General features: G+C 41.0%; 1 protein-coding gene across 1 annotated transcript in view; it reads right to left on the bottom strand.

Annotated features, from left to right (window-relative positions):
• Positions 1–244: 244 nt before the first annotated feature.
• Positions 245–22,334, bottom strand: part of LOC126475412 (uncharacterized) — a 34,350-nt gene continuing 12,260 nt past the window's right edge. The window contains exon 3 of the mRNA XM_050103254.1: positions 245–420. Coding sequence (XP_049959211.1) covers positions 406–420 — 15 coding nt within the window. The 3' untranslated portion in view covers positions 245–405. The remainder of the gene's footprint in view (positions 421–22,334) is intronic.

Below are 22,334 nucleotides of genomic sequence, written 5' to 3'. Positions count from 1 at the left end.
ACTAGCATAGAAAAAATAAAACTCAAATCTATTATTAGTATCATCGTGATATTTCGATGTTACTCTACCAAATCTCATCGTTATCACTGTATGTAGTCTAATATCACTACACATTCAGTAATAACCATTGTGAATAATAAATTAAGTTTATATCCTGTTGATATGGCTAAACAGTGACTTTCACTAAATTTAAATTTACTTCTTCTTATTTCACCATCCCCGTTAATGAAACAAACAGAGAACATACTTAAAATATCATTTATTGTTTTGACAGCATAATACGAAAAACTTTATTTTCTACTTTTTTCTTTGTGCACATTTTGGTAAGTGGTGAGACAGTGTGTAGACATAGTACCAAGATGGACCTCATCAGGTATAGAACAGGTGTGCGTCATTAACTCTTCTTCACGGTCTTGTACCCTGTGAAAGGTAAAACCATACATTAATTCATGTTGAGACATTGTATAGTAACTAGTATAATTCCAGTACTGTCAACAATACTAAACACATATTAATCAAGATGTGAAACTTTTCCGGTTCTATCCAAAAGGGTTACAACATATATTTCACTACCAGCTAATTGGTTACTTTAAAGCGTGTTTTTCGCACCATCAAAAATCGTAAATATGTCATTTGGGATAATGAAAGTAACAGGTATAAAAATAAAACAAGTTCCATGAAGGTAAGCCCTGTCTTGATAACAATAATGTATTTTATGTGCTTTTTGGATTTCGGAAAGTACTGCAGCACTACTCACTTTGATTTACAACTTGTTAAGTTTAACAGTATATGTATTTTTGAGTGTAGCGTAATGATTTCGCAGATATGTGATGTGCCGCCATCAATGTGTGATGTATGTTAGTTATAAGGAACCAATAGCGGAAGGTAGTATCAAGCGCCATCCTCCAGTCCAGTATAAAGTCCAGCGCCAAAAACTCATAAAAAATAAAACGTTTTATTTTCCACTTCATCATACTGGTGTTTCTTATAAATACTTTCTAGTAGTAGAAATCTTGCTTTGAAACAATGTTCGGCCTCATATAAAGGGACAAACTTCAATATTTAATTTTAAAACACCCAATCAGCTATTTCCTATTACATCAGTAATGTCTTTCCTTCAATTTGATCACAGGTTTTATCTTATTTCAACTTACTGTCCCAATTTTTCAGCGGACATTTCCCAAATAATAATTCTCACAGGTGAAGCATTTTATTTATGCCTGTCTCTTTCTTGGACTTCAATAACTGAGTAGACTTCATACACTATTATTACTACTGTTACATTTGTGGTGTGATACTGTCAATGTTTTATTTGCGATTATGATAAGTTTGTTCTGTGAAATCCTAGTTTGTAGTAAAGGTGGGACTGCATGCTCTGCACTAATTTCATCAAGTGAAATAAAACTAAATATCATTACTCTGTATATTTCTTACACTGTATGGTGGTGTAGGGTGTCCCCACTACCACACTACGCACCGTCTGTTTTACCCACTCTAACACTCACCCTGTACAACTTCCATGATCCGCTAGTCAACCTGACAAAGTGATCATGGTCTTGGGAAGCATGCTGCTAGAAATGTTATGTAAGGAGCAATACATAATTGTGATATACACTCCTGGAAATGGAAAAAAGAACACGTTGACACCGGTGTGTCAGACCCACCATACTTGCTCCGGACACTGCGAGAGGGCTGTACAAGCAATGATCACACGCACGGCACAGCGGACACACCAGGAACCGCGGTGTTGGCCGTCGAATGGCGGTAGCTGCGCAGCATTTGTGCACCGCCGCCGTCAGTGTCAGCCAGTTTGCCGTGGCATACGGAGCTCCATCGCAGTCTTTAACACTGGTAGCATGCTGCGACAGCGTGGACGTGAACCGTATGTGCAGTTGACGGACTTTGAGCGAGGGCGTATAGTGGGCTTGCGGGAGGCCGGGTGGACGTACCGCCGAATTGCTCAACACGTGGGGCGTGAGGTCTCCACAGTACATCGATGTTGTCGCCAGTGGTCGGGGGAAGGTGCACGTGCCCGTCGACCTGGGACCGGACCGCAGCGACGCACGGATGCACGCCAAGACCGTAGGATCCTACGCAGTGCCGTAGGGGACCGCACCGCCACTTCCCAGCAAATTAGGGACACTGTTGCTCCTGGGGTATCGGCGAGGACCATTCGCAACCGTCTCCATGAAGTTGGGCTACGGTCCCGCACACCGTTAGGCCGTCTTCCGCTCACGCCCCAACATCGTGCAGCCCGCCTCCAGTGGTGTCGCGACAGGCGTGAATGGAGGGACGAATGGAGACGTGTCGTCTTCAGCGATGAGAGTCGCTTCTGCCTTGGTGCCAATGATGGTCGTATGCGTGTTTGGCGCCGTGCAGGTGAGCGCCACAATCAGGACTGCATACGACCGAGGCACACAGGGCCAACACCCGGCATCATGGTGTGGGGAGCGATCTCCTACACTGGCCGTACACCACTGGTGATCGTCGAGGGGACACTGAATAGTGCACGGTACATCCAAACCGTCATCGAACCCATCGTTCTACCAATCCTAGACCGGCAAGGGAACTTGCTGTTCCAACAGGACAATGCACGTCCGCATGTATCCCGTGCCACCCAACGTGCTCTAGAAGGTGTAAGTCAACTACCCTGGCCAGCAAGATCTCCGGATCTGTCCCCCATTGAGCATGTTTGGGACTGGATGAAGCGTCGTCTCACGCGGTCTGCACGTCCAGCACGAACGCTGGTCCAACTGAGGCGCCAGGTGGAAATGGCATGGCAAGCCGTTCCACAGGACTACATCCAGCATCTCTACGATCGTCTCCGTGGGAGAATAGCAGCCTGCATTGCTGCGAAAGGTGGATATACACTGTACTAGTGCCGACATTGTGCATGCTCTGTTGCCTGTGTCTATGTGCCTGTGGTTCTGTCAGTGTGATCATGTGATGTATCTGACCCCAGGAATGTGTCAATAAAGTTTCCCCTTCCTGGGACAATGAATTCACGGTGTTCTTATTTCAATTTCCAGGAGTGTATTATCAACGCCTACTGGAGTATGTGCATCTAGTACCTACAGGAGAACCAACTGACACATGGAAAAAATAGGAAAAAGAGACTTCAATGATAAATTGGAGCTTTATGTTTGTAAACAGTTGGACAAAACTACATGTGTCATAGCAAGATATTGATAAATGAATTATTTTATTTTATTTAGAGACCACTGATTATGCTTGATGTGAACAGGAAAATATTTGGTTCACAACAAGCTACACGCCCTTTGCAAAATAAAGGTAACATTTTTTCTTATCTACATGACAAACATAATAAAAAAGTGCCATAGTACACAGATACAACAGTGGACCTAAGGAAAGTTGTGCTATTAATTTTATTAATTACGAGTTATTTTTATCTCGGAAGACGAATCTCACTAATGACTATTCACGTTGTAACGACAACTGTACATATAATAAATTTTTTTCCTTCGTGAATTTAGATAAATTAATGTAAGTAATGTTTTGAACTTTTTTTTCGGTTCGTATCGTTATGTTAAAGAGACTGTGAGTAACTTTTGAAATGAATATTATTATTTATGTTAGATTTCAAATAATGTGGTAATCAAAAGGAAGTGTATTTAATGTTAAAACTATTGTAAGATGTGAAAATTGTAATTTATACACTTGGTCCATACGTAGGTAATGCATTAGGATATGTGTAGTAGAAAACCTGTGGTGAATACCCTACCTGTAGGGGAGCGGGAATAGGTGGAGGCAGGCGAGGCGGGAAAACGCACACTGGCGCGGTTCGGCACAACGGGCACAGTATTACAGTCGGAGGCGAGCAACAGTCGGAAGTGCACGTACTGTACCGAGGAGGCTACCCAGGAAAAGTGGATTCCATTGAGCCTCGGATGAACCGATTCCGACGACTACTTGGCATGGCTATATTCTGAGGCACAAAGTTGGAAAGATAACGACGCTAAGAAGAAGGAAAGTGCCGCTGCAGTGAGAGCCTTAGCCGTGCTTGCATGTGTGCCGTGCTGCCCGCTATCTCGCTGCCCGCCATCCGCCGCACCGACTTGCACAGGTCAAACTTTTATTTCATCTTTAGAAGTGTATCTGTGTGGACCAGTGTCGAAAATGTTTCTAACTGTTCAATAATAACGTGACTTTTACCAGAATTGCTTCAGCCATGACTTATCCTGATCACTGACCTAGACAGGATCCTTACCTCGTATTGTGCAACCCGAGTATCCTGAACTGAAAGTTTAATGTTAGTGTTAACGAAAATTATCAGCAGATTAATCTATGCTATAAAGAACTTTAAAGTCCTGTGTGTTATTGCAAATGTTGGTAAAGAACAAAAGCATGACTAAATTGGAAGAGAGTTTTTTGAATTGAGTTAGCGATGTTATTTAATTAATTTGAGACAGAAATAATGACAGTTAAATTATTCAGAAGTAAGACAAAAGAGTAGTTATCCATAGATTGCTAAATTTGAGTGTAAATTTGCGTTCAGTACTTAATAGTTTCAGTATAACGACCATAACAGTTTCAGGTGTCCCCCCCCCCCCTTCCTTCTCTTGTCCATTCTTTCAAACCTTGAAATGTGTTGATCAGATTTGACCGGTAAAGCTAAGTCTATATTAATCCTATTGTGTATTAATGTTTTTGCATCATTAATAGTGATATTGTGTGTGTACTTTCAAGATTGTCGATGCTAGGGCAATCTATGCCCGATTTCAGTCTGCTCAACAGACAAAATGCAGTTCGTAGTAATCATTGCTGTGTGGTGTTGTGTAAATTTAGCTCGTCCAAATTAGTACAAAAAGAGAAAACTTTAGTTCAGTGGATCTTTCTGGTTCCAAACTTTGCCATATAACGCATCATTACTACGTGTTACTACGCTTGTACATGCACCCACTTGTACAAGGAAAAACTCACTCATTGCCTAAGTAGGCTGGCGACCGAATTATTAATTATAGGTAGCATCTACTGTGTGTACTTCTTGTCCATGCGAAAGAGTGATTATACTTTGCTTTTGCTTGATACATCACTGTAGTTATTGACTGAGTACAAGTCCGATCTTGCTTCTATTAGGTACACGCGGTCAACTTATGTACTAAAATCCTTGTTTATAAAGTGAAGCCCGTGAACTTATTACAGTACAGGCTTTATAGAGATAACGTACGTCCGGGCAGGGCGGTAGCGTTACAAGTGGCTTCCCGGTGACAGGACATCCAGTTGTTGTCAGTTACAAATTAATGTAAAGATCGAACAGTGGATGTTCAGTGGCACGAATTGCAATAAAAGTCAGTAAAATAAACTGCAGTGTGAGTCAAGTATAATATTGTGGTGTAGTTGGCATTTAGTATGGACAGAAACGTAGACGGGGTAGGTGCGCCGAGCGAAATGGAGAATGCGGCTGGCAGTAGCCGGAGTTTACGCGGCCAGATAACAGATGGCGTTAGCGGAAGACAATTGGCGTACATACAATACCACGAACAGGTCAATGAACAGATTGAAAGGTTGAGATCGCCTCGGACACAGCAAGGAATAAAACAGGAAGTGGAAGGTGACTTTGTAGATGATAGTGGTTATGTGAATGAATCCACTGACATGTTTGATTCTCCACAGATAAAGGAAGAACTGAAAGAAACTTTTGAAGTAGGATCGGAATACACCGATTCCGTAGAACAAAACAATGTGAAAATTTTAAGCATAAACGATTTATTTGAACAATTAACCAAACAAATTTCAGGACAGAGTGAGTAGATCAAAACACAGAATGATCAGCTTCAAACGCATGTTGATCAGCAGCTCAAAACACAGAATGATCAGCTTCAAACACATGTTGATCAGCTTAAAACACATGTTGATCAGCAGCTCAAAATACAGGTGGATCAAATTAAAGCACAGGTCGAAGGACAGGGAATTAAAATTAGTAAACAAATAGAACAGGTAGAACAAAAAGTGGGTAATTTAAGTTCTGTGGTAAATACACTGAAACTTGAAATTGTTTCCATTAACAAAAATATGGATACTATGCAGGAGGAAATTGGAAACATTAATAGTAGATTCGATGTTGAAATTCTCAACATCCAAGAGAAAGTAGAACCTCTGGTTGAAACTAAGGTAGACGAAAAAGTTTTCGATCTCAAAACTGAGATCGTAAACGAATGTCAACATGGGATATCACAATTGAAAAGGGTAGTTTTAGACACTGAAAGGGATTTAAGTAAAAAAGTATCCGGATGTGTTCAAAATTGTGAACAAAATACTACGAAAATTCAAGGCAGAATTTTCGATCTGGAGAGCAAAATTAAAGATAGGCCTGGTGTTGTCTGTAATGGCACACCAATTACGAAGCTGTTAGAAGGCGAGGAACGCTTCGATCCAGCCAAGAAACATAACGGGTGGCATCCGTTAGCTTTTATCAAAAATTGCGAGAGAGTATTTCCTGAGCACTTGTCCGATCAGGAAAAGATAAATGTAGTAATTAGCGCCTTAGCGGGTGATGCTAAGCGCTGGGGAATAAATTTAAATACCGAACGAATGACGTTCGAAGAATTTAGGCAGAAATTTACGGAAGAATATTGGTCTGAACAAAAGCAGGACCATTTATGGCGGGAGTTCATCATGGCCAAACAGCATGATGACAGGGGCAGGAATTCTTTGAAAGATTTCTGCGAGCATTGGTACCGGAAATTGACGCATTTAAGAGGCCGAAGATCAGATTCAGAAATTATCTGGGAGTTATATAAAAAGCTTCCAGAAGATTCAAAGAGGTATGTAGGAAGCAATCATCGCAGCTTCCAAGCATTTCTCGAAAGAGTCGAAGACGAAGATCATTGGCGCGAAAGTCGTGCCAATTATCAAAATTTTGGTAACCGTAGTAACCGACACAATGACGAACGAAATGACGGCGATGGATTTCGCGTCAATGTAATACAGAGAGGAAGAGGCAGAGGAAGAGGCAGAGGAAATTATCCAGGTCGCGGTCGAGAGTATACCGCGCAAAATAATAACGACGCAGGAAACTAATTACCGCGAACGTTGCGGGCCAAACGGAAGCGGACAACACATACAGGCCCCGATTTAAGAAAAGACATCGGACCGACCGTAATGTAATGAGACAGGATAGGGACAGTCATGGAACGCCGCGACGTGTTGTGGCGAAACAAGCGTCAGGTGCGAGCCAGAATGAGTCATCTCTGCAGCACAGAGCGCTACATGTTAACAGGCGAGTGGAGCATCAGAGGGCAACGGCCCAGCCTAGCAGAACATCTGTTCGGAAAGAAGCCGCTAGCAATAAGGCAGCAGTAGGTACGAACGTAGCCGTAAGAGCTAAGGAAAGTTTTACGAGTGATAATTCCGTGGCAAAGGAAACAATAAATGAAACTGTGAATACACAAAGAGGTGCGGTTAGCAGTGTTTGCAATGAGATAAAAGGCGAGGATGAATTAGCAAAAGTAACTGATTGGCGTGTGCAGATCGATGATCTGTATAAGGGCCTAAAGCAATGTGACTGGGAGGACTTTAAAAGGGAGTATGAGGCGAAGAAATTAGTTGGTGGAAAGAGAGATAGTAGGGACGTCCATAAAGTGACGTGGCCCAAATTTGAAGAGGGGAGAATAAATAGCGCCGCGAAAAGTACGCGTGCTGCCAATAGGAGGAAGGTTAATGATAGGAAGGATTTGGAGGATGAAATCCTCAGCATTGACGAAGAAATAACTTCTGCTAACAGTCCGCCAATAGTACAAGCTGCTACCGAGAGGCACTGTGGAGAAGGGGTAGATGATGACCTGAAAGTAATTAAAGTCCACGAGGATTACACTAAATATGAAGTCGCAGTAGATGTAAATAAAGCTGATGATGAGGCCGTTTTACCAAAAGAGGAGATTGAATTAAAATCCAAGCCTGACGACAATACAGAGGAAGAATTTAGTGCCTGTCTCAGAAAAGCTTTTATGTTAGAACCTGAAAGCGATCTGGAATGGTCGGATTCCGACGATAGTTCGGATGATGAAAGATACACAAATACAGACGAAAATGAATGTACTAACTCTCCCTATTGTGCAAAAGTAGCGTACTTAAGTGAATCTGATGTTGAGGAAGAGAGTAGTGGTGATTCTAGTGAAGATGAATTTTCAGGTGTAAAGGAAAATGAATATACTTTTACTGAAAGAGGGTATGAGAAAATCAGTGAAAATAAAGGGGATGCAGTTAATTGGGATATTGTAACTAATGATGACGAAGTTTCAAAACAAAACCCAGATGTTGAGACTGAACAAAGAAAGAAAGAGCCACCGGACGAGTCAGTGTTTATTTTGCAAAGAGTTCAAGTAAGCAAAGACTTTGGACTCCAGAAACCGAAAAATCCGCCAGATATGAATGGTTCACAGGTCAGGAACGTATCTTGGGACGATGTCACAGTCGACCAAGGTGCGTTGCGGAAAAAAGAGGAAGGGGCATGATTTAGAGCCTGGGGCAGGTTTATATCGGATTTTGAGAATGTCATGAAAACATTACATCATGAAACTACAGGATTTCCACCGGAAGAAATTTTGTTAGGCAGAAGTAGTAAAAGTTTAATTGAAGAAAAACCAGAGTTTCCACCTTGTACAAGTTTGGGATGGGATCAAAAGAAAGAATTGGTGATAAAAAGGGCAAAGCAAAAAGCTGAATCTAGATCTAAAAGACACAATAAAAATTTAAAAGTTTCAAAATTTAAAATTGGAGATTATGTTCTTTTAAAAACCAACCAAAAGTCTAGTGAACTAAACCAGGAAATTTCAAAATTTAAATATATTTATAATGGACCATATATAATACAGAATATTCCACATGACAATGCTTACTACCTGATCTACCCAAAATCCAAAAGACCTTTAGGTGTAAGAAATATTGTGGACCTGAAACTGTATGTTCCTAGGAACGAGTAAATGTGCTGTATCTTATGCTGAACCCAAGTTATTCTAAATGTATCTAATCTTTGTAAATGTCTGTATACCCTTGAAAGTGTGCTAATGTGGTTATGTAAGTTTCAGATTACCAATTGTACTGTAACTGTAAAAATGTATGGAGAAAAGGACTGAAAAGAAAGGATAAATGCTATCAGCCAGATAAAAGATGGGACTGTCAAAAATGAAAATGGGCAGTGTATGAACAATAATATGAAGGACTGCCAAATACCAATGAGGGCAGATATATAGGCGATGGAAAATTGTAAATGTGATCCAGGAGATGTGACAATATAAAGTGAAAAGGACTGCCCAAATCCGCATAATAGGCCGCAAATATGTGTAGTTAGTTTTCTGAATATATGTGTGTGTGTTTTGTTTAGTAAGTAAGAAAATGGACTGCTATTCAAAGCAAGCAGCGACAAATTATCTTATAGTGTATACAAAATATGCAATTGTTTTTGTAGTTAAATGTTTGTATTTCAGAATTTTAAATTATTTCTTTGAGAAATTTAGAAAAAATGATTAAATTGCTATTTTAGTGATGTTATGATGGGAAGTTGGACTGTGCAAAAGGCACTTGAGTAAATGACAAGTAATTATTCTTGATGTGTTAAAAAAGTGTGAACCTACATACAGTGAGTAAAAGGAAATATGTAGTGTAAATCTTTTTGGACAATTAAGTAAAGATTCGGAACCACTGTATAATTGTAAGATTTAGTGTTCCCATAAAATTTGGACTTAAGATAACTTTCTGGAAACAGGGGCATGTGTAACGACAACTGTACATATAATAATTTTTTTTCTTTATGAATTTAGATAAATTAATGTAAGTAATGTTTTGAACTTTTTTTTCGGTTCGTATCGTTATGTTAAAGAGACTGTGAGTAACTTTTGAAATGAATATTATTATTTATGTTAGATTTCAAATAATGTGGTAATCAAAAGGAAGTGTATTTAATGTTAAAACTATTGTAAGATGTGAAAATTGTAATTTATACACTTGGTCCATACGTAGGTAATGCATTAGGATATGTGTAGTAGAAAACCTGTGGTGAATACCCTACCTGTAGGGGAGCGGGAATAGGTGGAGGCAGGCGAGGCGGGAAAACGCACACTGGCGCGGTTCGGCACAACGGGCACAGTATTACAGTCGGAGGCGAGCAACAGTCGGAAGTGCACGTACTGTACCGAGGAGGCTACCCAGGAAAAGTGGATTCCATTGAGCCTCGGATGAACCGATTCCGACGACTACTTGGCATGGCTATAGTCTGAGGCACAAAGTTGGAAAGATAACGACGCTAAGAAGAAGGAAAGTGCCGCTGCAGTGAGAGCCTTAGCCGTGCTTGCATGTGTGCCGTGCTGCCCGCTATCTCGCTGCCCGCCATCCGCCGCACCGACTTGCACAGGTCAAACTTTTATTTCATCTTTAGAAGTGTATCTGTGTGGACCAGTGTCGAAAATGTTTCTAACTGTTCAATAATAACGTGACTTTTACCAGAATTGCTTCAGCCATGACTTATCCTGATCACTGACCTAGACAGGATCCTTACCTCGTATTGTGCAACCCGAGTATCCTGAACTGAAAGTTTAATGTTAGTGTTAACGAAAATTATCAGCAGATTAATCTATGCTATAAAGAACTTTAAAGTGCTGTGTGTTATTGCAAATGTTGGTAAAGAACAAAAGCGTGACTAAATTGGAAGAGAGTTTTTTGAATTGAGTTAGCGATGTTATTTAATTAATTTGAGACAGAAATAATGACAGTTAAATTATTCAGAAGTAAGACAAAAGAGTAGTTATCCATAGATTGCTAAATTTGAGTGTAAATTTGCGTTCAGTACTTAATAGTTTCAGTATAACGACCATAACAGTTTCAGGGCCCCCCCCCCCCCCTTCTCTTGTCCATTCTTTCAAACCTTGAAATGTGTTGATCAGATTTGACCAGTAAAGCTAAGTCTATATTAATTCTATTGTGTATTAATGTTTTTCCATCATTAACAATGATATTATGTGTGTACTTTCAAGATTGTCGATGCTAGGGCAATCTATGCCCGATTTCAGTCTGCTCAACAGACAAAATGCAGTTCGTAGTAATCATTGCTGTGTGGTGTTGTGTAAATTTAGCTCGTCCAAATTAGTACAAAAAGAGAAAACTTTAGTTCAGTGGATCTTTCTGGTTCCAAACTTTGCCATATAACGCATCATTACTACGTGTTACTACGCTTGTACATGCACCCACTTGTACAAGGAAAACTCACTCATTGCCTAAGTAGGCTGGCGACCGAATTATTAATTATAGGTAGCATCTACTGTGTGTACTTCTTGTCCATGCGAAAGAGTGATTATACTTTGCTTTTGCTTGATACATCACTGTAGTTATTGACTGAGTACAAGTCCGATCTTGCTTCTATTAGGTACACGCGGTCAACTTATGTACTAAAATCCTTGTTTATAAAGTGAAGCCCGTGAACGTATTACAGTACAGGCTTTATAGAGACAACGTACGTCCGAGCAGGGCGGTAGCGTTACAACGTGATACAAAATGGTTCACTAAAAGCGCAAAAATTGCAACCGAACAAACCAGAACTATTTAGCTGCTAAGATTAATCAAAAAATAGCTTTAAAATACCTGAACAACAAACAATAAAAGTATACTAATAATAAATATCCAGTTTAGGATGAAATCACACTCCAAAGATAATTAAGAATTAAAGAAGAAGCAGACAAGTCAAAATGTTACAAGATGTAAAAGATTATAAAGGATGGGAACTGATAATATAAATGAATGACAACAAAAATACAATGTGAGTCAGCACTCTCTGATGGCTTCTGAATTTATAGAACACAATGACATTTTAAGGTAAAGCAATTTATTTTATTTCAAAAGATATACAAAGAATAACTGTCTCATCTTGTATGTTGATTTTGACAGTAACTGCCAGCCACTGTCGCCGAGCGTTTCTAGGCGCTTTAGTCTGGAACTGCACTGTTGCTCTAGTAGTAGGTTCGAATCCTGCCTTGGGCATGGATATGTGTGATGTCCTTAGGTCAAGTTTAACTATTTCTAAGCCTAGGGGACTGATGACCTCAGTTGTTAAATCCCATAGTGCTTACAGCCATTTTTTTACGGTAACTGATTACTTCTGAAAGACAATGCCCTTTAAGTATAAGCCCTCTTTTTCAGGACACTCACAGACCCTCTGCGCGAAGTTTGTCACCACTCTCTCTAACATGTCATGCGGTGCAGCATGAATCTCTCGCTCAAAGTTATCCCTTAACTGAAGCACAATAAGTGACGTGCTGATGTTTATTTTTGTTCTTGAGGAAGCCTCACAAGAAAAAGCCACAAGGAGTAAGGTCTAATGCCAGGGCTGCGAGTCAAGAACTCCCCGGTTCCAGAATGAGATATTCACTATGCAGTGGAGTGTGCGCTGATATGAAACTTACCTGGCAGATTAAAACTGTGTGCCCGACCAGGACTCGAACTCGGGACCTCTGCCTTTCGCGGGCAAGTGCTCTGCCATCTGAGCTACCGAAGCACGACTCACGCCCGGTACTCACAGCTTTACTTCTGCCAGTATCTCGTCTCCTACCTTCCAAACTTTACAGAAGCTCTCCTGCGAACCTTGCAGAACTAGCACTCCTGAAAGAAAGGACATAGCAGAGAAATGGCTTAGCCACAGCCTGGGGGATGTTTCCAGAATGAGATTTTCACTCTGCAGTGGAGTGTGCGCTGATATGAAACTTCCTGGCACCTTAAAACTGTGTGGCCGACCGAGACTCGAACTCGGCACCTTTGCCTTTCGCGGGCAAGTGCTCTACCATCTGAGCTACCGAAGCACGACTCACGCCCGGTACTCACAGCTTTACTTCTGCCAGTATCTCGTCTCCTACCTTCCAAACTTTACAGAAGCCCTCCTGCGAACCTTGCAGAACTAGCACTCCTGAAAGGAAGGATATTGCGGAGACATGGCTTAGCCACAGCCTGGGGGATGTTTCCAGAATGAGATTTTCACTCTGCAGCGGAGTGTGCGCTGATATGAAACTTCCTGGCAGATTAAAACTGTGTGCCCGACCGAGACTCGAACTCGGGACCTTTGTCTTTCGCGGGCAAGTGCTCTACCATCTGAGCTACCGAAGCACGACCCACGCCCGGTAGTCACAGCTTTACTTCTTCCAGTATCTCGTCTCCTACCTTCCAAACTTAACAGAAGCTCTCCTGCGAACCTTGCACAACTAGCACTCCTGAAAGAAAGTATATAGCAGAGAAATGGCTTAGCCACAGCCTGGGGGATGTTTCCAGAATGAGATTTTCACTCTGCAGTGGAGTGTGCGCTGATATGAAACTTCCTGGCAGATTAAAACTGTGTGCCCGATCGAGACTCGAACTCGGGATCTTTGTCTTTCCCGGGCAAGTGCTCTACCATCTGAGCTACCGAAGCACGACTCACGCCCGGTACTCACAGATTTACTTCTGCCAGTATCTCGTCTCCTACCTTCCAAACTTAACAGAGGCTCACCTGCGAACCTTGCACAACTAGCACTCCTGAAAGAAAGGATATGGCAGAGAAATGGCTTAGCCACAGCCTGGGGGATGTTTCTAGAATGAGATTTTTACTCTGCAGTGGAGTGTGCGCTGACATGAAACTTCCTGGCAGATTAAAACTGTGTGGCCGACCGAGACTCGAACTCGGCATCTTTGCCTTTCGCGGGCAAGTGCTCTACCATCTGAGCTACCGAAGCACGACTCACTCCCGGTACTCAAAGCTTTACTTCTGCCAGTATCTCGTCTCCAACCTTCCAAACTTTACAGAAGCCCTCCTGCGAAACTTGCAGAACTAGCACTCCTGAAAGGAAGGATATAGCGAAGACATGGCTTAGCCACAGCCTGGCGGATGTTCCCAGAATGAGATTTTCATTCTGCAGCGGAGTGTGCGCTGATATGAAACTTCCTGGCAGATTAAAACTGTGTGCCCGACCGAGACTCGAACTCGGGACCTTTGCCTTTCGCGGGCAAGTGCTCTACCATCTGAGCTACCGAAGCACGACTCACGCCCGGTACTCACAGCCATGTCTCCGCTATATCCTTTCTTTCAGGAGTGCTAGTTTTGCAAGGTTCGCAGGAGTGCTTATGTAAAGTTTGGAAGGTAGGAGACGAGATACTGGCAGAAGTAAAGCTGTGAGTACCGGGCGTGAGTCGTGCTTCGTTAGCTCAGATGGTAGAGCACTTGCCCGCGAAAGGCAAAGGTCCCGAGTTCGAGTCTTGGTCGGGCACACAGTTTTAATCTGCCAGAAAGTTTCAACTCCCCGGTTAGTTACCACTTTTCCCAGAAACAATTTCCTCTCTTCAAATACGCACAGATTGGAAATACGAGCTTTCGCATCGTCTTGCTGAAACCAAACATTTCCACGATTTCTGCCAAGGCGACGACGTTCTGTGACGAGAAATTCACGCAACATGATCAAACAACGCTCAGAGTTCACAGTTACATCTCTCCCATTTTCTTGGAAGAAATAAGGCTCTATGACGCCAAATTTACCTAACCCAGCCCACACTGCAACCCTGTCAAAATGTAGTGGTCACTGGCGTAGATGCTGAGTGTTACTTGGAGACTAAGAACGACAGTTCTGTTTATTAACACTACCGTTTAGGTAAATATGAGCCTTGTCTGTCATTAAAATCTCAATTCCAGATTGCTTCCTCAGCACCTCTTTCATTGTTTCAGCAAAGCTTCTCTTTCTCACAAAATATTGAGGCTTCACATCCTGAACAATATCAGTTTTGTAGTGATGAAAATTTAGATGGTGTAAAATGAGTCGAGCTGATCAAGTTGATAACCCAAGAGACTGTGTGTGTCGGCTTACCGATCATTTGGGAATCTTTTGAATTGCAAGACACACAGCTTGCATGTTTTCAGGTGAAATGGAGGTCTTTGCACAACCTCTCAGTTTTTTCTTCAATGCAGAACCAGTCTCATTAGTTCTTAACCGATATCAGAATGGTATTGTGGATTAGAATTGCACCATTAACTGGAAAGCTGAATTGGAGACGGAACCTCCTTTGCATGGTGGTCACATTTCTTTACATGCTTAAAGAACGTCTCTACGACGAATGCGCTATGTTTCACTGTGTTGCACAGCCCACCTGTCCATTGTAAATAAACTGTTGCTCCAGGGGAAAACAATGAGCCAAAGCCCAGCCCTCCTCTGTGCTGACCCATCTGATACTAGTCAGATAACGCTGACTCACCCTGTATAAGGGTAGGGATAAAAGAAGAGATTAGAACATGATTATTTCACTAATTAACTACGAGAACTATTCTTGTAATCGTCATGGAGAGTGGTATATTTTGTTGTACTGACAACATTGGTCTCAGTATAACAGCTGTTGAATAAGCCATCCATCAGTAGTCGACAGTGTGTACATATGAGATTGAATAATCTGGCCTTTTGCTGGTCTTATTTTTTTACACCGTCTGTTTCAGATTGGGAAAAGTAAAGTTTTCGGGCTAAACCAATAGTCTAAGATTGCTGTTCAGTTACTGAAAATTTGAAGGTATCACCATTCACTTTTAGGTTTATTAGGAAGTATCGAAGATGTCGAATATTTCTAAGAAGCAAGTTCAAGCATTTCATTTTCTACCAGTATCATGTCAGCCATTACGAATGTATCCATGAACCTTCTGATTCTCCTGTTTCATGATTTTAAATTATCCTTTCGTATACCATTCTGTGGAAAAATTTCGGTCAGACATTGTTGTACGTGAAATATGTAAGTCAAAAGCATTTGTGAATATTGGATGAATTCGAAAACACTCTAAATATAATTGTTCAGAGAGCTGTTGATACCAACTGTTCTACCTCCGTCTAGTTATTTCCTAATTATATTTATAAGTTAAAGCAATAGTGTTGATAATAGTAACCGTGTATGTATAGGTAGAAGTCTCTTATACTGATGCATTACATATGACGTAATTTTCGAAATCTAACAACAACACAAGTGCGGTTGCTAAGGAAGTAACGTTTGACATTAACTGGAGACCTTTGTTCCTGACCAAGCACATTTACAATGTGGAAACGTTTCTAAGTATAAATGAATGCTTGATATATTATTACTACTATTTCATGTTAGTAAGAATTAATCATAATGTCTCATCTGTATAATAAAGCAGTACGTTAATTTGGCTGGTTGATTGGTTGAGGAAAGGGGACCAGACATAGAGTTCATCAGTCACATCGGATTAAGGAAGGACGGAGAAAGAAGTCGATCGTGCCCTTGCAAAGGAACCATCCCAGCATTTGGATGAAGTGATTTATAGAAATCATGGAAAACCTAAATCAGGGTGGTCAGACGCGGGTTTCAACCGTTGCCCTCTCGAATCCGAGTCCATTGCGCCAATCACTGCACCACATCGCTCGGTGTACAATGAGTACGCAAAAGGGAATACCGACGTGTAAAAAATAAAACTGACGTAAAATCAGTATTGTTAAACCGGATGACAAGTGGAAGACTGTAGAAACATACATGACTAGGGATGAAGAAAAATATAACCCATACGAAAAGAGAAGAAGACGTATGAACATCAATAAGTCGGAAAGCACATCAGTACTCACCAAAGAAGGAATATCTGAAAAGTGTAAGAAATTTAAGGACATTACTATAGAAAGAGAAGAGGAAGTAAGTGAAACTGTGATGGGAGATGAGACATAGTAAGAAGAATTTGACAGAGCCATGAAAGAGGTTCAGGGAAACAAGCTTCATGGGACAGACAACATTACGTTAGATTACTGAGATATTTCCGAGAGTCAGCAATGACAAAACATTTGCGAGGTGTATGAGACAGGGAAAACACTCTCAGATTTTTAGGAAGAATGTAATAACACCATTTGTGAAGAAGGCAGGTGTTGACAGGTGTGAATACTAGCGATCACCACTTTAATAGTTCACGGTTGCAAAATACTGACACGAATCATGTGTAGAACAACGGAAAAACTGGTAGAAACCGATCAATTTTGGTGTCACAGAAGTGCAGGAACACGTGAGGTAATACTGACCTCATATCTCATCCCAGAAGACAGGGTGTAGAAAGGTAAACCAAAATTTACAGTATTTGTAAATTTTGAGATTAGTTTTCACTGTTTTGACAGGACGATGCTGTTTGAAATGTTGAAGATAACAGGGATGAAATACAGGAAGCGAAAGGACATTTACCAATTTACGGAAACTAGACTGCAGTTGTAGTAGTTGATGGACATGAAAGAGAAGCAGTAGTAGAGAAGGGGACGAAACAGGGCTGCACCTATCCCCAATATTACTCAGTCTGTACATTCAGTAGGCAGTAAACGAACCCAAGGAGGAAATTCGTGAGGCAACTGAAGTTCAGGGACAAGACGAAGGAAAATGAGTTTTTGCAAAAACAGACATAATGTCTTATGGGATAACAGCAATCAGTGATTTTATAATGTTACTTTAAATCCGTCTTGATTGCAAATTTTTTTTATTATTATTATTCATATACTCATATGAAGATCCACAATAATACGATAACGTTAATGTCATGTTGTAGAATTAAAGCAGGCAATGCTGAGGGGATTAGATTAGGAAATGATATACTATTACAAGTAGCTGAGTTTTGCTACTTGTGCAATAAAATAGCTCAGGCTGGCCATAGTTGAGAGGGTGTAAATTTCTGACTGCAAGAGGTAGAAAAGCATTTCTGAAAAAAAAGAATTGTGTTAGCAGGTCTGTTCTGAAGCTATTTATCTGGAGTGTACCTTGTACAGAAGTGAGACATGTACGATAAACAGTCAGGCAAGATGAGAACAGAAGCTATTGAAGTGTGATGCAGTAGAAGAATGCTGAAGATTAGATGGGCAGATCGATTAAGTAATAGGCTGCTACTCATTCGAAATGGGGAACCGAAGGTAGCGTAACTACCGGCAAGGTCTCCCATGTCGGGCAGGCCTCTTGCCGAGGAGTCATACAAAGGGTGTCTCACAATTTCCCATCTTTCCCTTTAACTACTCCTGAGTTTTCCTTACTTCAGATGACAACAAAACCCTGGGGGCTCCCATCTTGAGAGTATATGGGTAATAATAACATGGGCCCTTAGCTAAGTCTGACATTTGTTCCACTTACATGCGTCTGGGTTCTGTAGTATGCTTTCCTAAGAGCCTGTCTTGACTAACTCTTAGTTTTTCAATCCAGACTGTATCGGGTGTCGTGACCCGATGGTGTTTTTTGCCGCCGCGCGGAATTATCCGAGCGGTCTTGGAACTGTGCGGCTGGTCCCGGCGGAGGTTAGAGTCCTCCGTCGGGCATGGTGTGTGTTTGTCCTTAGGATGATTTAGGTTAAGTAGTGTGTAAGCTTAGGGACTGATGACCTTAACAGTTAAGTCCCATAAGATTTCACACACATTTGAACATTTTTCTGTTTTTTGCTTTCTTCTTTTCCTACTCCAAACGAAAAGATACGTTCGACAGCTGAGTGAAAGCAACTGCTCTAGCGGAAGAAACTTCAATTAAAAGTCTTGCAAGAGTGGAGGCAGTAAGGTGACAGCCCCACCATTAGACTGTTCTTGACGGGGCCTGTAACTCTATGAAGCAGAATTTTCTTAAGAAAAAGCTTTATAAAACTGAAGCCAGATCGACAAAAAGCAGGACGGTTAGGCAAAATAAAAGATTAAGACTTTGGAATATGGGAAAAACTGCTCGTGGCACCATGTAATGTTAGTGGTCTAGTTAATAACGAAATAGAACGTAATAAAGAACTAGAGGAAAGAAAATCTAATACATTGGTTCGAACCGAAGACAAAAAGAAACTCAAAGGAATTCAGTGTATAGGAGACTGCATGTAGATTTCTAGTGGATTTGGTAAACAACAAAGAGCAGTTAGTACAGCTGTAGTAAGTATTGATAATAAGTAGGCTAAAAAGATCTTGCAAATGAGAAGATGCTTTTAGATTTATAATGTTTAGAGGTCACTTGGCAGTAATAGGAGTATGAACCCCTGGAGAAGGCTGAAAGGAAGGTAGGGGGAAGATCTATGAAGAACTAAATAGAGAAATAAACAAAAGTTAACAGAGATTGCCCTAGATTAACAGGAGATTTGGAATCCCGAGTGGGTACATACCGATTAAATATGTTGTAGATAAATTTGGTTACGGTATTTTGGACGACAATGGAGAGAAGCCGCGACGGTTTGCAGTATTTAAGAATCTAAGAATTAGAAATACAATGTCGGGAAAAAATCGCATCACCAAGAATGAGGTGTGCGACATAAACGAAAGTTATAGGAGTGATAATTTATCTGAAAGATGTATAATTCACGGCAGTTGGATAAGAGTGGCGCTAGTAGTGCACTATGAGGATGGTTTAAGTACACGCTGTAGAAGTTGTGAAAGTTAGTTGTCTTTGAGATTGGACGCGGCGAGTTGATGTTAGTCAAGAATGCCTTTCAGGCAGCAAAGACGACATTATCAGCACCTCACTGAGTTCTAACAAGGTTATGTAATAAGGCTACGAGAGGCTGGATGTTCTTTCCGCGACACTGCAGATAGGAGTGTAGCAACTGTACATGATTGTTGGCAGCGGTGGTCACGGGAATGTACGGTCGCAAGAAGATCAGGCACAGGGAGGCAAGTGGCACGACCGAGACTGAAGACCATCGTGTCCAGCTATGGCTCTGGCGCATCATACTGCATCTGCAGTAGCAATCTGAGCAGCAGTTGGCTCCGCAGTGAAACAACGAACTGTTAAAAACGGTTACTTCAAGATCAGCTCAGAGCCACATGCCTTGTAGCGTGCATTCCACTGACATCAAACCAACGCCATTTGCGACTTCAATGGGGTCAAGCGAGTGCTCATTGGAGGGCAAGGTGGACGTCTGTTGTATTTTCTGACGAAAGCTGGTTCTGCTTCGGTGCCAGTGACGGTCGTGTTTTGGTTAGAAGGAGGCTAGTTGAAATGCCTGCAAATAACAAGTCTCCTTGGAAGACGTGCTGGACCTACTCTTGGGGTTATGGCTGAGGGGTGCAGGAACATTATGGTGACTATCCCTCGCACAATGGCTGCAAATAGGTACGCCAATCCAGTTACTCGATCTCCTGTGCTGTCATTCATGATCAGCATTTCAGAGGGTGTTTACCAACAGGATGATGCTCGCCACACACCGCTGTTGTAACCCGACATGTTCTACAGAGTTTGGACATATTGCCTTGGCATGCTCGACCATCAGATCTGTCTCCAATCGAGCACATGCGGGGCACCATCAAACGACAACTCCAGCCACATCCAAAACAGCAACAACCATTTCTGTATTAGCAGACCAAGTGCCATGGGCATGGAACTCCTTCCCACAAACTGACAACCGGCACCTGTACAACGGAATGAATGCACGTCTGCATGCATGCATTCACCATTCTGGCTGTTACACCGGTTCTTAATGTATCGGCATTTCACATTTTCAAAGTCTTATCTCATGGTTCCATTAACCTATGATCTTGCAATGTAAAACACTTAAATGTGTTACCCAGAAAAATCTACTCCCGAAATTTCATTATTCTATATAAGTTATTTTTGACTTGTGCGATCTTTTCTGTTAGCGTACTATCTGTGAAAGAAAAAAGACATCCATAAACTTACTTGGTATGGAAGGCGAGATAAATCCCTAATGACTATGCCCTTGTTGTTGTTGTTGTGGTCTTCAGTCCTGAGACTGATTTGATTCAGCTCTCCATGCTACTCTATCCTGTGCAAGCTTCTTCATCTCCCAGTACGTACTGCAGCCTACATCCTTCTGAATCTGCTTAGTGTATTCATCTCTTGGTCTCCCTCTACGATTTTTACCCTCCACGCTGCCCTCCAATACTAAATTGGTGATCCCTTGATGCCTCAGAACATGTCCTACCAACCAATCCCTTCTTCAAATTGTGCCACAAATTCCTCTTCTCCCCAATTCTATTCAGTACCTCCTCATTAGTTATGTGATCTATCCATCTAATCTTCAGCATTCTTCTGTAGCACCACATTTCAAAAGCTTTTATTCTCTTCACTTCCATACATGGTTACACTCCATACAAATACTTTCAGAAACGACTTCCTGACACTGAAATCTATACTTGATGTTAACAAATTTCTCTTCTTATGAATAAAAAAAGGTCATCACAAGTACAAGATGTGAGAGTCTTTCGGTGAAGTGATATATCAAGAAATCATTATTTGCTGATATCAAAAATACCTCTCCTATCAAGGTGGAAGAGAATGATATGCGTGAAAGAGCTTTATAGCAATGAAGGTTGTCTGCTTACCTACAAAAACAATAAAGTAGCCAAAATATGAGGGACTGAATCATATAATACAAGCTGTGACAACAGTAGCTAAGAAAATGGTAGGTAAAGAAAGAAAGTACCCTGAGAAAAAAGTGGTTAACGATATGGCATGAAGAAATTGTAAACACAGTAAGAGAAAAGAAAGGAGCTCACCTACAAGCGTTACGACAGCAAACGAATGAAGCAAGAGAGAAAAAACGAAACGAATCGAAAAATACTGTGAGGTAAGCTCACCAAGAGTCTTGGGACAATTTTCTAAGCACCTATGAAGCTGATATACATTGGAGACAAACGATGGCCTATGAAGAGCTTACGTATCTAGACAGTGACGAAAGAGATACAGCAAATATAAATGTATTGAAGAGGAACAGCTGATGTAAAGTTATAGAAATTCGTGGTACACTAACTCCCTGAAAGAAAAGAAGAAAATGATGAACCTACTAATGGAAATATAACTCTTATTATCTTTCAAAAATTATAAATAACACTAAAACTGAGGGACTGGAACATGGAATAAATGCAGGGTTATGGAGAAATGGGATCCAAATACTAAATCAGATATTTCTCAATCTAATTAATATATATTACAATTGATATCAAATTCCAAGATCCAGGTCACATGGCCAAGTTAGTCAGTATATAAAAAGGGGATATAAACATGTATGAAGATTATGGGAGAATAAGTGTTTTGGGTACAGGACATAAAATACATGCAAGAATCTTATGTAAAAGAGTATGAGCCATTGCAGGCGTTTTATTACTAGGAGAACAAAACGGTTTAGAAAGATGCGATTCTGTACAAATGCTACTTTCACAGTTAAACAGATAACAGAAAAAGGAGGGTATATAACCGTGAAGCTCATATCGCTTTCTTTGATCATGCAAACACACTTGACGGAGCAAGTAGGAAAAATTTAAGGGAAACCATGACTCAAAAAGAGTATCTGAATCACCAAATTAAAACACTAAAATGGGCTCGTATGACCTCAGTTGTTTTTTGCGCCCTAAAACAAAACAAACTAACTAACTAAGCACTAAAAG

Source organism: Schistocerca serialis, chromosome 4 (assembly GCF_023864345.2).
Source record: "Schistocerca serialis cubense isolate TAMUIC-IGC-003099 chromosome 4, iqSchSeri2.2, whole genome shotgun sequence".
Lineage (NCBI taxonomy): Eukaryota > Metazoa > Arthropoda > Insecta > Orthoptera > Acrididae > Schistocerca > Schistocerca serialis.
This window is presented reverse-complemented; position numbering and strand designations above follow the sequence as displayed.